This window comes from Cyphomyrmex costatus, unplaced genomic scaffold, assembly GCF_001594065.2.
Source record: "Cyphomyrmex costatus isolate MS0001 unplaced genomic scaffold, Ccosl1.0 scaffold182, whole genome shotgun sequence".
Taxonomy (NCBI): domain Eukaryota; kingdom Metazoa; phylum Arthropoda; class Insecta; order Hymenoptera; family Formicidae; genus Cyphomyrmex; species Cyphomyrmex costatus.
The window spans coordinates 49,429-65,358 of NW_017275847.1; the positions used below are offsets into that span (position 1 = coordinate 49,429).

A 15,930-nucleotide genomic window follows, 5' to 3' on the forward strand; every position below is an offset into this window, starting at 1 on the left:
ATGAATCACGTTCTTCTTGAACAAATCTCTCCATTTTTCTCTAGCTATAAAAAAAGAATAATCGAAGCGAGCAACTGGGGGAATCAGGCAACCCCGTTTCAACCTCCCTTCTTCGAGATTTAACCGCTCTCACGAACTTGCTCATTCTCTCTCTCTCTCTCTCTCTCTCTCTCTCTCTCTCTCTCTCTCTCTCTCTCTCTCTCCCCCTCTCTTCCTTTTACCATTTCTTGCTCTTATGCCCTCAATTCTCTTTCCTACTCTACTACTGATTCTCTCTCTCACTTTTTCTCTCTCTATCTCTCGTCATTCGACGGTCATCGTTGCTGTTCGGCTAATATTTATACATTTGTCATTGTCATCGTCTGTCGTTGTCGTTGTCTAGCATCGGTGTCATCGTATCTCGTTTTGCTTCCGCAATTTTTAGCGAAACGTTAGTGGCACGCAATGGCCAAGAGAATTTCCCACAGGCAATTATCGAAGAGCTAATCGAAATTGTTGTTTACGTCATCACTACTCTTATCGTCACGTACTCAGGCTGGAACCTCGCCTTCCGCTTCGCCATGTGACCACGGAATTCGCAAGAGTCAGCTGCTCGTAACCTTTAGCATCCTCCGTAGATCTTGCGTCGTTGTGTCTATCTAATAGGCCCATTTCCTGACCCTTGTTGCCAATTGATTTCGTAGTATCGCCCGAAAGGAATATAGGAATATTTGTTTCCAGATGTTTGTTACTAATAGGTTTCATAGTGTCACTGGAGACAATAACAATCTCGCCTGACGGTGGCGGTTTCTTCGAAGATTCCCCGAAATAGGGACACGTGCAGGGTGGCGGTAACGTTATCGGTTCTTCCGGTGCTTTATCGTGAAATTTCTTGCGCGTCGAATCGTCCTCGCCTTTGCGACAGAACGACTGCTCGTGGAAGCTAAAAGATCTTTTTCTGGGAGTTCTTGGCGAGCCGAGAATCTGCATCGACCTCTCCAAATGAGCCTCGTTATAGGTTGACGCTCGTCTCCGATGTTTCCAAGGACTCGCAAAATCTTCCGTCGATATGCTGGTTCTTGAACAGGACATGCTGCTCTCCGTGCTCTCTGCATTTCTACAAAAAAATAAAAATTAAGCTATTAATAGAGGAAAATGATATGGTCTTCATTTACATCTTATATAATAACTTTGTTAATAATTAATATTTAAATTTTTTAAACTTAACGTATAAAAATAACAAAAGCTGTGAACGATGAAAAGAGAAAGGAAATAATCAGATAAGTGGAAAAATCCTATTTTCGATTTAAATCTCGGTGTTTAATAATATTTATACGTAGATTTGTAAATTAACAAATTATATTAAGCATGAACAAAATTTGGTTCGACTAAAAATAAGATTCCTTTTCTTATTTGACTTATTCTCGGTTTAATTTTCACTTATAATTAGAAAAGATAATGACAGTTATGGCTTACAATTAGAAAGATTCAAATAAGTAAGTTAAATCTGTACATACAGTCAGCCAATTTGAATGTATGTATTATGTACATGAGAAACATCTCTTGTCCCAGAGTTACACTAAAAAAAGATTACTAAATTTTAATGAATATTTGAATAGTACTAACTAAATATAAACATATATGTATATCTATTTGTATATATGGTACAAGAACTATTAATTTTAATTATCATTTTTTATTGAATAAATTTAGTAAACTTTCTTTAGTGTAGAATTTCTTTGATACGAATCTGGAAATTTGAAAATTGAATTTATAAATGAAATGTTTACAGTCGGGCATATTAATATTTGCAGTCTATTGTCATCTCATGTTTAATCAATTTTTTATTACTACGAAATTGACAAACTGAAGAGAGAAACTTTTGGAGGACTTTACGTGCGACAAGACTTTTATTATCAATTGTAATCGATTTCCAAATAATCCCAACTGTAAAATGGTATGAACACTTTATTGAAGGATTAATGCTCGAATCCTGTTATTTTATCACGCTCAATAATCTCTCTCGCTGTTATAAATCAAACCGAAGAGAAAAAAGGAATATCTGAAATGCGTTTTAACGCAGGACAAAAGCTTTTCTTATCAATTGCAATCGAGTCAAAAATAATCGTCCTATACGCTGTGAACTAAAACTATGCGAACGAAAGTTTGATTCGCTGATTCCTTTATTATTTGGCATGGTTTAATCCTCTTATTGTTTCACGCGAGATTGTCATTTTAAAGTCTACTGAAGGGAAAAAATATTTGGATATTTTTGTCACGAATCCAGCTTCAAAGGGAATCTACAAATATCGCCGTTACGAAATGTGCACCATGTCTATTGTTTCGATACGAACGCAAGTCCCTTTTATTATTTGATACGCAGAATCGGTCGGCCGCATGCAGTTGAAGAGGAAAAACGATGAAAAAAAAGGAAAAGCAAAAAAATGCGATTGCATCCCATTTTGCAGCGTGGTACGGTAATTGATCGCGAGATTGGATGAGCTTGCGCGCGAGCGCGAGAGGAAAAATTGCTTCCGTCCTTGCAAATTAGAGACACGCGAGATATGCACCTGTACCGAAAACTTTTGACGGTCGGAATACACACATTTCTATCGTCAATCGTTATCAGTCTGTTATCGATCACCTGGATCGATTTTTGCGTTGGTTATTCAAATATCTATAAATATCTGTATCTTGCCGATATTTTGTTTACCGGCGATTGTGGTAGATATCAAAATAATAAAGTAAAATCTCGGATTAAAAAGAAAAGTTGATGTAATAACGAAATATAATAATAGAAGGTTAATGAGATAGCAATCTAAATTTTAGAAAAAAAAGATTGTACAATTAGTAATAAGGTAAAGAAGATTCAGATTTTAAGGAAGAATATAAGGTAATAATTTGAAAGAAAAAAACGAAGTAATATAAAATAAAACAATGATTATAATTATAGATGGAAAAAATAACAAAATTTTAAGAAAACGAGAAAAATTTAAGATTAAGAGTTCGATGATTTCCGAAACAGACAGAATTTGACAATTGTTCTTTAAAATTGAAATGAAAATGATTATTTTTCTACGCCCCCCTCTGATTTTCTGCAATGTTTAATATTGGACTGTTATCGTTGCTCATGAGTGACAATTTTATCAGCACTTTGGAAATTCGTTGGCTGGGTTTTCGGAGGATAATTGAGGGTGCTTCTAGAAGAAAGAGAAACGGCCCGATTGTCGTCGAAGTGGATTACGTCCGCGGTCTTGACAGTAAATTGAGAAAAATATTGGTCGAGGTAAACTGATGAGGTCGAGAAAGGATGGGATGGAGGAGGTAGTCTGGTTGAAGAAGAAACAGATGTTTCTCAGAAAATGCATTTTAAACAGGGAATATAATTTAGTTTCTTTCTGTTTTGTTATGTTTAATTATTGGATTATTAAGAAATTGCTATTAAATTTTTGTTTATATTTTCATGTTAAAATTTATGTTAATTTATCGTACATAATTTATCATATATTAATTTCAATTAAAATTAAAATTTCTTGTATTAATTTCTAATTTTTTATTTAATTTTACAAATTAAATTTAACAAATTTTTATAAAAAGAATTTAGATTTTTTAAACAAATTTAATGTTAATAAAAATGAGAAAGGTGTGTAACATACCGACGTCAATATATTTCGTTACTGTTTTATAAAATTTAATCTTGAATTTAAATACTATATACTTAATTATTATAAATTAAATACTTAAAGCGTAAGTACGTCATTAATTTTCCAATTAACTTAAAAAAAATCTTGTTAAAAAATTTTATTTCTTTTTATGACAAATCACTATTTCGTGATTTATTTCGGCTATATTTTATATATTGTACATTCTCTAATTCTATTTATACTCTATATTATTAAACTAAATACAATTTAATTTATATTATAATATAACAATTGAAGGGAGGAAATATCCTGAGGGAGATCTTTGAATACTCGACGCTGTTATTTAATTCACGAAATCCACAGAAGGTATAATTTCGTTCTGCAAAAGGCAAAGTCCTCTGCACGTAATAGAGAGGTAATCTTCGTTTGATGCGTTCAGAGGCACGATCCTATAAGTGCATTCCTTTATTAGAGGTTCACGTAGGGGCAAGAGCAGTTTACTTAAGTACGCAACCACGAGTGAACGAGCGAAACTCACCATCTGCGACCTCCTTGCCACATCACCTTTGCTCGCCCGTTCGTTCCTGTTCGGAGGTTGGTCCGTTTTGGCACTTTGAATGCCAGTAGCTAAGTGCGCGCACACGAACGCACGCGCGCGCGCAGACACACACACACACACACACACACAATCCACTTTGAAGTTACCATGTATAAATGGGTTTTCTCGTCGTCACGGTGACCTTTCTGACGCGTCTGCTTTCGCATTTTTATGTGAATCCTACGAGGATTCGAGGAGACTTGGGAAATTCGATCGTCGCAAAAACGTGTAAAATTTGAAAAATTGCGGAAGCTGTGTAATCATACGTGTGGCTTTTATCCGCTTAAAAGTAATTTACTTTGTCGTTTCGTAAAATATATAATGAAATTTTACAAAATAACGAACTAAACTGATTTAATCGAGTAACTTTTTTCTGAGTATTATTATAATATTTAGAGATTGACGTACATAGAATTAAATTTCGCTTTCTAATAGGATTCCGGTGATTTCGCACGATTTGAGATTTGTTTAAATTTTTATGATGAATGTACCTTTGGATGTACCTAAATATATTATTACTTAATGTATTAATTCATAATTTATTTGTCATTATCTTGATGTATTAATATCATTAAAGCTAAAAGGGACTTACTCTGAGTTACTAATATGTTCATTAAAAGGTGCAAAAGTAAAAAAAGATCAGGGAATGGAAAGTTACTTTTTAAAAGTAACTAGTTACAGTTACTCGTTACCGAGTAAAAAATGTAACTAGTTACAGTTACAGTTATCGCTTTTTAAAAGTAACTCGTTACAGTTACCGTTACTTGAAAAATAACTTTTCGTTACTTTTCCGTTACTTTTTTAAAATCAATTTAAAAATGTACTTTTGCATTTTTTTTTATATGTAATACTGACAAATATATATATAGTTTTATTAAAAAAAAAAAAACAATGTAGAATGGCTCAAATAATAAATTAAATAAAAGTAAAATGAGAAGGGTTACGAGCCAAAAATGAAACAGTTTATTTCCGATAAGAACGACGATGACAATGTAATTAAATGTATAAATATATATTAGAACAACAACATGGATAAAACAAGATAAAAACAAACGACGTTTCCACACTTATTGTCATCGTCTTTTAAACTGTTTCGCTTTTGAGTTCGTAGCCCTTCTCATTTTACTATTATTTAATTTATTTTTTAATTTTTTTTAAACACAATTTTGTAATTCTAAAACCTGTAAAATATGCAGCAAACTGAAATATTTGTATGTCCTATGTATTACATAGAAGATAGAAGTGTAAAATAATTACTGGATCATGACGGCCGAATATTTAAGGGCTTTCAAGTCTTATTGATAAGCGCTATAAATAGCATGTATCCAATCGAACCGTGTTCAATCGTGTGCAAAGTAACGACAAAAGTAACTGTAAATTTCGTTACCGTTACCCAAAAAATGTAACTCGTTACCGTTACAGTTACCAAAAAAAAAAGTAACGCAGTTACCAGTAAAGTTACCAAAAAAGTAACTTGTAACTGTAACTTCGTTACAAGTAACGAGTTACTTCCATTCCCTGAAAAAGATGCTGGAAATGGAAGTTGTGCAATTTGAAATATTGCGTTTTAATGATTGCACCAATTTATTTTGAAAGATTTTCACCTTTCAGCTGCATCCGATACGATTCCGCTTTTCCGCCTCTCGCAAGATCTTTCCGACCGCTCGCGTCTTAAAAATCTTACGTGTCTCATATCGTAGATTTCCCGTTTTCTATATTTTTGTCGCCTGGAATAGCATTTCTCGCAAATTCTTGCGTTCTACTACTTTTAAAAAATTTTAAGATCTTTTCCGAAGATCTTTTTTGCATTCTCATCCTTTAATGAGTTTTAATTTTGTTGTGTAGTCATTAAATTCTTATATTTTATTGTCACGAGATTTCTGTTTGATTAATCTGATCTTTTGAAATGTTTGAACTTTTAAACATATGTAAATACTTCTTAAACTCGCAAAGCAGACATGGGAAATGGGGAAAACGCAGAACAGTAGAGAGATCGGTGGATTATGATTGAAACATATTTTATAGCGGTATGGAGTCTTTTAATATTCTAGGCGCACTCCTAAATTCTCGTTCCACTTTCAGTTTGCGTGTTTCCGTGGATCGACGCTGGAAGCTCTAAACGACGTCAAATATAATTCCCCTCTCCCGTAACTCTCTCTTCCTCTCTCTCTCATTCGATTCCATGAGGAAGTAAATGATGACCTATATGCAAGGATATCCTAAGAAATATATCTTAAGTCTCGGCTGAATTTAAAGTTGATTTTTTTCAACTAAAACATTTACCTCTAAAATTGGTTTACCTTTAAAAATTAAAAGAAATAATTGTTGATATCAATTTTTTAAGTGTTTCCAAATTTTTAGCCTGTACAGTATGTAGAGAGAGAGAGAGAGAGAGAGAGAGAGAGAGAGAGAGAGAGAGAAGCGACAATATTTTAAATAATAAATTTTCCTATGAGTATAATATTGAGGGCAATGCTACGTTTTTAGAAAATTTTTGGAAAAAATATTTATATCTTTTAACAGCAACATGAGACTAACTAAAGAATGTTGAGAGATGAAAGTCGAGTATCATAAATTTAGATTGTAGACACGAGTATGGAATATAATAAGACATTCTTCACTTAAGAACTTCGACGATAGCTGCATGCGTAGGTTCGTGGTATATTGGATGACACAAATTCACCGGAAACTCTCTCGGTTGCCGTCGTAAGTTGATTTGACGCAACGCTAACTGCATCTCGTGGTAGTCACGGTGTTGTGCGAGCCAGAGTGACAAAGTGACGCAAATTCGTGCTGTCGTATTGCCACGGAAATGTGCCGCCGTGCCGTCAAGCACAATGGCGTGTTTTGAGAGTTCGCAGGTTACGATGCGATGGATATGGATAATAATTGCAAAAGCATCTTTCGCGAAAACTCAGACAAGCACGGAAATTCCCTTCTTACAAAATTGTGCCTGGGATACATCGTCGTCTTCTCTAAGCAGTTTGCATAAAACAATACACGTGTGATAATATCACAAAGAGAAACGGAAAAGAAACAGAAAAAAGATGAACACAAATGAAAAAGCTTTACCTATATAAAATTATAGAATTATTTATAAAGCTAAGAAAAAGAGAGCTTTTACGAAGAAATAGAAATTTTACGTTGAAATAGAAACAAGATGAATTAAAATTTGGCTTATTTCTACTTACATATTTATAGATCGTTCTTTTACTTCAAAAGTGATATAACTCAAAAAAAGTCTTATATTAGATAAAGAAAAAAAAATTATTATTTATCTTGATAGAAAATTATTTTCTAATCAAACATATATCGCGCGTGATATATTTCTAATATTATCAATACAATTTTTGTTATTTTCATTTCATAATCTTTAAAAAATTATCCTTAAAGAACCATCCTGTTTGAGTTATGGTATATTTAATGATTCTTTTTCAAAAATTATTTCTTTTGAGTTGCAATGTTTTGACTATTTTTTATGAAGTAACGCGTAATTTATTCTTGATAAGATTAATGTTTACTAAACTCATTCATGGTAAAAATTTAATATTATATGTTTGTTAAGTTGTGTTAGCTTTGAAGTAAAGGAGCAATATCGTGTATGTTTGTTCTTGTCAATCTTTAAAATTTATATTTTTCCCATTATTTTTCCAACTAGGTCGTATTTTTATTGTATTCGAGTCATGAAATTTATTATGTTGCGATTATAAAGGAAGCTTACAGAAAGATTTATGATTCGCAAACACATAATTGTCTCGCAATCTCCATACCCATTACGGAAGCTGCATCTGCGTGGTGAGGGACCGTATTGCTGCAGTTGCAGCAGTTGCTGCTGCTGCTGATGATGATGATGATGATGATGATGATGATGCTGATGCTGCTGGTGTTGTGTTGTCAATTTTGATGACATCTGATTGCCTGAGCTACCGGCCATTCCCTCGAGACCCCTCGACAACTTCAACATTTCCGTACCGAAAGCGTGAAGGGCGGACATGGCCGAGGGTGGTGGCTCGCTCTCCTGCAGCCAGAGCTCGTGAGTGTCGAGGGTGGTCAGCTCGGTGTCGGTAGACGTGCCGGAGGTGTGTTGCGGCGTGCCACCGCTGCCGCCCGAACCCTTATTCAGGAGGTATCTCTTCCAGGTGCCCCGTCGCTCGAGACCTGCGCGAATTATCGAAGAATCGAATATTTTAGCGATTAATCAGAGTTTTTTTTCAATCGGAGAAGGAAGGATGATTCCGATGATCTTCTATTTTATCCGTGAATGAAAGGGATTTGTTTTTTATATTTTAGCGATTTTTTAGCGACTAACGATTGGGAAGCATTGGAAAATGCAGGATTTACTCTTCGTTCATCGGAAGGGAGAAGCTCTTTTGTTAAAAAACGAGAGATTTCAGTCAATTTAACGATTGGAAATTGAAGATTAAAGATTGAATTTATTTTTTTCTTGATTTGAAACTTTTTAAATTGAATTAATATGAGAGCTCTTTTTAAGGTAGTTCTTCACGGACTCCCTAGTCAACTGAATGCTGAGAATAAAAATTGCGAAATTCTCAATCGAATTGTATATATGGCGTTCATTAAATATATTTATAAATTTTAAGGTCTTTGTTGATAATATTTGCATTGAAATAATAAAGTTTTAATAATATTAATATTGTTTATACGTAGCGATGAACCACGTAGTTGACATGAAAGAGGTTATGAAGTCGTACATTTTTGCTGTTTACAATAAATATCTCGAAAATTTGTTCGGCTACCTCCACTTTTATTTTGACCGTTAAAAAGTACGAATCTTTAACTTTCATCTATTACTTTTTCATTATCAACTGCAGTTTTTCACTATACTAATTTGTAAATAATAGTGCTCGGAACTGTACGATACCTCCGTGTATAAGAAGCCAATTTCAACGAATTTTTTCTCAAAAATGAGTTCGGCAATCGGGGTTTAAAAAAATTGTAGCATATAGTTCGAGATCCAGAGAACCTCATATATTTTTCTTATTTTTTTCTGCAGTAATTCATTTTTGTGAAGAACTACCTTAAGAGATATTCTAGTACTTCTTGTAAAGATACTTTGTAAGAACTTCTGTATTGTACTTAAAAATTAATATTGATTGATTCAAATTAGGAATTTTGCAAATAAAAATTGCTCATTAAACGATTTATCTTATTGACTATTCTTTTCTTATTTTCAAAAATTAATATAATTTAAATGAGTTCCGTTCTTTCTCGAATTTTGTTTCTCTAATTTATCTCTCTCTTTTAAAATTAACAGAATATTTTCAATCTATCGATAAGAATTGTGACAACATTTTTAACAATATTTGTATTTCCCTTATTTTTTCTTTCAATTTAACGGAATATTTGTAGTCTATCGACAGGAATTGTGTTTGTAATGAAGTACTCAAAGGATTTCTATGTTATCTCCTGCATTCTTTCATTGGTGTGGAATGTTAAGTGCCCGTGAATGGGACTCGCGCGTAACGGTGTATCGATTAATTTTCATATTGGCGAGCAAGCGGACGAGAACTTCTTAGCATACTGTGCTGCATCCGAGATCTTTGCATAATGGCCGACATTTGCATATCTTCGTCGTGGATGTCGACATGCTTCCTTGCTTGATATGCCGGCGAAATTTCTTGTCGTAGAGTGTTTCTAGACAGAAGCCTGGCCTATAGTCCTCCTTTCCATCGATTCCGGGATCGATTCTACGCGAAAAAACGAACCGCGTTGATATCATTAATCATATGACCGTCATCCACTAGGCATCCTTCATGTGGCGTGACGAATTATTAATACAGTAATGGCGAATTGCACACGCTAGAAATTCGCGACTGGATAACAAATTCTAATTGGTTAATCCGTAAACAATTAAGGAAGTGCGAGTACTTTGTGTTATCTAAAAAAATTCTAGATAATTATCTGAAGAACATGTAGAAGATTAAGAAATAAAATTTTAGTTAATCTACTTATTTATTTCCTTTACATTCTTTTTAATTCTACGATATATATGAGGTATTCGGCGATTCTTATTTCTCTCAAAATTGGTCAAAAACTTCATTAAGAATGCATTTTAAAATGCAATAATTGTGCAACGCGGCGTGTAAAATACCGTAATAAATTCCGGCATGAAGTTGGTATTCTATTTGAGGCAGTAATCGGAGGGTTGTCCAGGTAAAATCAAAGCGACAATAGACGATGTGGCTTCCGGCGAAACTTTCCGTCATGGAAGAAAAGTGAAAGAGGAACGATGGAAGGTTATCTTCCTCGAAAACGCTTTGTTTGAGGGTGATGAATTTACACCAGCGGTCTCGAAAAATGTTTATGAGACGTCTGCAGACGCGGTATTTTTTGAAGTTCCGGAAACCGTCTAAAAAATCGGAATATAAATAATTTTTATCAAATTGGAAAATTAAGTCTCACAGTGAGTTTGCTCTGCCAAATAGCGACGTCTCATTCGTTTCCGAATAAGATCTATCATCAAGGAAAACAACGGGAATATTGTCGCGCAGAAAAGAAGATAGAAAAATTGGTGAAAAGGATATATTGCCGTATCGCGCGCATTATATTCTGTATTTTTTATTATTTTAATTTATTTTTTAATAATATGTGTATGTTACTTTATTTATTCTTATGTTTTTTTTTTTTTAATATTTTGTGCTAAAAATAAAAAATTGATAAGAATAAGATAACATTTGAGATAATGATAATTGTTTTACTTTTTCTTCGCTGTCAAGTTGATGGGAAGAAAGCAGGAAGTTGCAGAGTGGTCCATGAAATAATAAAAGTGTAGATGGAAGAAAAATACTTTTTAATCACCTGATAAATTTAATTACGGTTCTAAAAGTGCTTCTATTGTAGAAATTAATCGTACTTTTCGAAATTTTAAAAATTTGAGATGGAAGACACTTGAAAATTTTTCATAAATCTTTAATTAAATAAATGTTTAAATGAATTAAATATATATTTAAAAATAAAAATTTTTAAGTTTAAGTTTAGTTTGTTTCTATAATAAAATTATAGTAAAATAAATATAGTAAAATATAGTAAAATAAATTCGAATATAGAAGATAATTTATACTGAGATTCGACTATCTCGATTCCTAGAGAGATAATCGATATTAAGATTTTGGAAATTCATGGAAGAACAGACTAGTGCACATTACACTAACCTGCCATGGATGAACCCTGAGAGGTACTTTGAGGGGCTCCTAACCACTCTGATGACCAGCCTGCTCCTGTCCCTCCAATGTTCTGTTGTTGTTGCGCCAATAATCTTACTGTTAACGCGTACGTTAACAACATCACTCCTAGTGGGATATAGAAGCAGATTATACTGCCAATTAACTTATAGAGGGGATCGGGAATCTGGCAGGCTCCGTCCACCAGTACCGAATCATCTTCCTGAAACAGAATGAGAAAATGGGGATCTGTTAATTATTGTTCGATATTAACTCGTGTGAATAGTTGACTGTGTCAGACGCGTGGCGATGCTATTAAATTAATAACAAATTATTATCAATTAATTATCACGTAATTAAAATTTATGAATCTATATCCATTTAAATATCATAACCTTCTAAATATCGTACTGTAACATATACCATTTTATTGATATATAATATATCAAAGATATATTAATAGTTTATTAAATTTAATATTAACAAAGTTCTCAGTGAAAGATGATTAACTTTTTATTGTACAATAATTTATTTAAAAGTTGTAATTATTAATAAGTAAGATAATTAAGTACAAAACTTGTTTGATCGAAAAGAATTACAATTAGAAATAATTACAGTTATATTTACAAAATAAATGTAAACTTTAACTTATTATTTTAAAAATAAAAAGAAAACATAAAAATAAGATTGCAAAGAAAAAAAATAGAAAATTATTAAAAGAAAAATTAATTAATATATTATATATGTATAATATTAATTTAAATTATAATATGCCAATGATGAACGTGATATATTGAATTTGTGACACAAAAGTCATTACGTTTGAAGGAAAAAACTTAGCACCGCATCCTTTTTTTATGTGTTCTAGGACTCCGGAGCAATGTCCTAGTGTAGTGTCCCTCTTGGCAGAGAGCTACAATCCTCATGTAAGGTACGGCGCAGCGATGGCTTTGGGTATTGCTTGCGCAGGTACCGGCTTGAAGGAAGCTATCGCTCTGCTGGATCCAATGACTAATGATCCTGTGAATTTTGTCAGGCAAGGCGCACTAATCGCCTCTGCCATGATTCTTATCCAACAGACGGAATCCACGTGTGCCCGCGTTAAAGATTTTAGAGCATTATATGCTAAAGTTATTGTGGACAAACACGAGGATGTGATGGCTAAGTTTGGAGCAATTTTGGCACAAGGGATCATTGATGCCGGTGAGTTTCTCTAGAGTTTCTTGCTCATGTGACATTCATAGAATCTGTGATATCAATTTTAATTGTAGATACTCCAACAAATGAAATTATTTCTTTTTTAAACATAAAAACTGAATCATTGCATTTCCTTTATTTTGTCTTCTGCGTTTTTTGTTTTTTAAGAGGTTAATTTTATTATTGCAACGTATATAGAAAACAACTTTATTTATGGACCTTAATGGATCATTGAATTGTAGATTCTGATCCATAGAAAATTAATAAAATTTTGGCATTATAAAATTTATTATTTTAACTCTTGTATCTTAAAATTTGTAGATGTATAATTACAAAACATACTTTTAAATTCTTTAATTTTTAGACTTTTAGAATTTTCATTTCTTATATAATCCGTCATTAAATTCTTGCATTTTTACTAATTTTGGAACATTTAATTTTTTATTTTTAAAAGCACAAGGTCTTGTTATTCTAAATTTCTTGTAGTCTTAAAAATTTTGGGAATCTTTATAATACGAGAAATAAAGTTAAAGAGAAGACCAATTGTGAAATATTACGAGCAGACTTCCGCTTTTTTTTTAGGTGGTCGTAATGTGACTGTATCTCTACAATCGCGTACGGGACACACAAACATGTTGGCGGTTGTCGGTGCCTTGGTATTCACTCAGTATTGGTATTGGTTTCCACTTGCGCATTGCTTGGCTCTGGCTTTCACGCCTACGTGTCTGATCGCCTTGAACGCTCAGCTAAAGATGCCTAAATTGGAAATCAAATCAAACGCTAGACCAAGTATATATGCTTATCCTGCGCCTCTTGAAGAGAAGAAGAGGGAGGAACGAGAGAAAGTCACTACCGCCGTTCTTAGTATCGCGGCTCGTGCAAGGAGACGCGAGACTGAAAGAAAAGCCAGAGATTCCCATGAGAAGATGGAAGTGGTAAGTGGAAATGTCTGGAAATTTTAGGAAGAATGTTCTCTGTAATTTGTCTAAATTGAAATTAATGGAAAAAATGACAAAAATAATTATGAGACTGTTTGAATCTGATATGCGTTTTTTCCGTAAATTATTACATTTTAATGACATTTCGAAGTATTTATTTGGCGCTCAGCATTTCGCGAAAACCTCTTTATCTTTGCATCTAAAATTTTTGCATCTTAAAATCATTGTTTTGCTTGTTTTTTTAACTCTTCGTGGTTTGCGCATTTATTGCGCTGTTGCACAATCTAACTGATTATGAGAGAAAGAAAGAGAGAAATAAACTACCGTTATATAGAGAATCCTAAGAATATAATTCTGTCATTGATACTTGATGCTAAAATAGCGAATCAGTTGAACTAAATCTTGAAAATTTTAGAATTCTTTAATCTCTCTCTCTCTCTCTCTCTCTCTCTCTCTCTCTCTCTCTCTTTTTGTTCTACAATTTTTAAATATTCTATTTTTACAACTAATGGATTTTTTAAAATCTTAATTTTTCTCAAATTTTAAAATTTATTAAATAGGAATATTCTTTAAATATTCAATATCTTTGAACTTTAGACACTTTAATTTATGTTTCTGAATGTTTCTAGTTTTCGAATGTAAATTTCTCCTGCGTTTTGAAATTTTTGAATAAACGCAGAAATTTGCAATTTTCTAAATTCTTGAATATTTAACTCATGAAATTTATGGATCATATATATTTTTTATTATTAAACTCTTGTTTAAATAGACAAATGAAGGACTAAGAGTCGGTTGTGTAACAAAGAAAACTTTAATTCAAAATAACAAAAATATTACAACGTTTCGACGCCATCGGGTCATTATCAATGTTACAGTAAATTATAATTATAAAACTATTTGAAATCTATAAAATTTTTCCGGTAACGCAGTCCTCATATCCTTTACTGTTGTGATTACATAAATTAAAATAGTCAGAGTGGTAAAAAGTTGAAAGTCCACAGTCAAGGCAGTAAAATGGAAATAATCTTATTAGAGAAAATGTTGAAAATCCAAAATAACGCAGACAGTTGAATTCCAATTCATAATTATGTATAATAGTTATGAAATCTGAACAAGTTTGTAAAAGAAGTGTTACCGAATAAGTGATTTCGACGATGTTAGATAATGTAATGTGCATTATTTATGGATTTTCAACATTTTATCTAACAAGACTATTTCTGTTTTACTGCCTTGATTATTATGGCGTTTTTATTTATGGACTTTCAACTTTTTACTACTCTGAATATTTTAATTTATGTAATCACAACGGTAAAGGATATGATGACTGCGTTATCGGAAAAATTGTATAGATTTAAACAAATAGTTTTGTAATTATAATTTACTGTAACATTCATAATGACCCGATCGGTGTCGAAATATTTATTGTAATATTTTTATTATTTTTACTATTTTGAAAAGTTTTCTTTGTTACAGAACTGGCTTTTAGCCCCTCATTTATCTTTTCTTATTTTATTTTTGTTTAAATATTTATAAATGGAGAGATTGATTCAAATTTAAATAATATTTTTATCTATGTGTATTTTGTTTTCTTTTGCGCATTTATTTGTGTAGTATACATTGAGTATCTAAATTTTTCTCATCTCTTGAGTTTTAAGTTTGAATTTTACTAAATGAAAATCGAATTTTTTTTTAATCAAATATTTGTATGTCTTTTTGGTAAATCTCCAGATCAGGATCCCCTCAATGATCTTGACCTTGACATATGTTATCAAGGTCATGATCCTACAATAAGTATCAACCATCGCTCATTATTTGTTAAAAAGTTATTAACAAAAAAAGTTTAAAAAAGAATGTCTTATTTTTGTTAAGAAATAACATAAATGCTCGGCTTTAAAATATATTTTACGACTTTCCACGCAAAGTGACTTCCATCCTACCCCACCTCTCTACGGAAAAGGAGCGCATGACTTCCATAACTGTACTGTTTTACATGGGTTTCAACTTTCCACGCGAAGCGACTTCCACCGCACCTCTCCTCCCTACTTTAGGGGCGAACGACTTCTATAATTGTACTGTTACACGTGGGTTTCGACTTTGTGCAGCAATACAATTGCAAAAATCGTTCGCCTTTAAAGAAGAGAAGGGGGGATAGTCGCTTCGCGTGGAAAGTCGAAACCCATGTGCAACAATACAATTATGAAAGTCGTACGCTCCTGAAGCAGAGAGGGGGAATGGGATGGAAGTCGCTTTGCTTGCAAAGTCGGAATCCATTTGCATGTTTCATTTCACATACATGTCCATCACACAATTATCGTTTTAGTATACCATTACTCCTATCATTCAAGTTATGAAGATAAAAATTATTATCTTTTCGGCAGCGGGGGGGGGGGGGG

General features: G+C 32.8%; 1 protein-coding gene across 1 annotated transcript in view; it reads right to left on the bottom strand.

The window, feature by feature from the left end:
* The window catches only part of 5-HT2B (5-hydroxytryptamine receptor 2B), a 60,871-nt gene that overhangs the window by 1,229 nt on the left and 43,712 nt on the right, over positions 1–15,930 (bottom strand). Inside the window, exons 3-5 of the mRNA XM_018537746.1 lie at positions 11,394–11,625; positions 7,992–8,379; positions 531–1,096 (exon numbers count right to left, since the gene is read on the bottom strand). Coding sequence (XP_018393248.1) covers positions 531–1,096; positions 7,992–8,379; positions 11,394–11,625 — 1,186 coding nt within the window. The remainder of the gene's footprint in view (positions 1–530; positions 1,097–7,991; positions 8,380–11,393; positions 11,626–15,930) is intronic.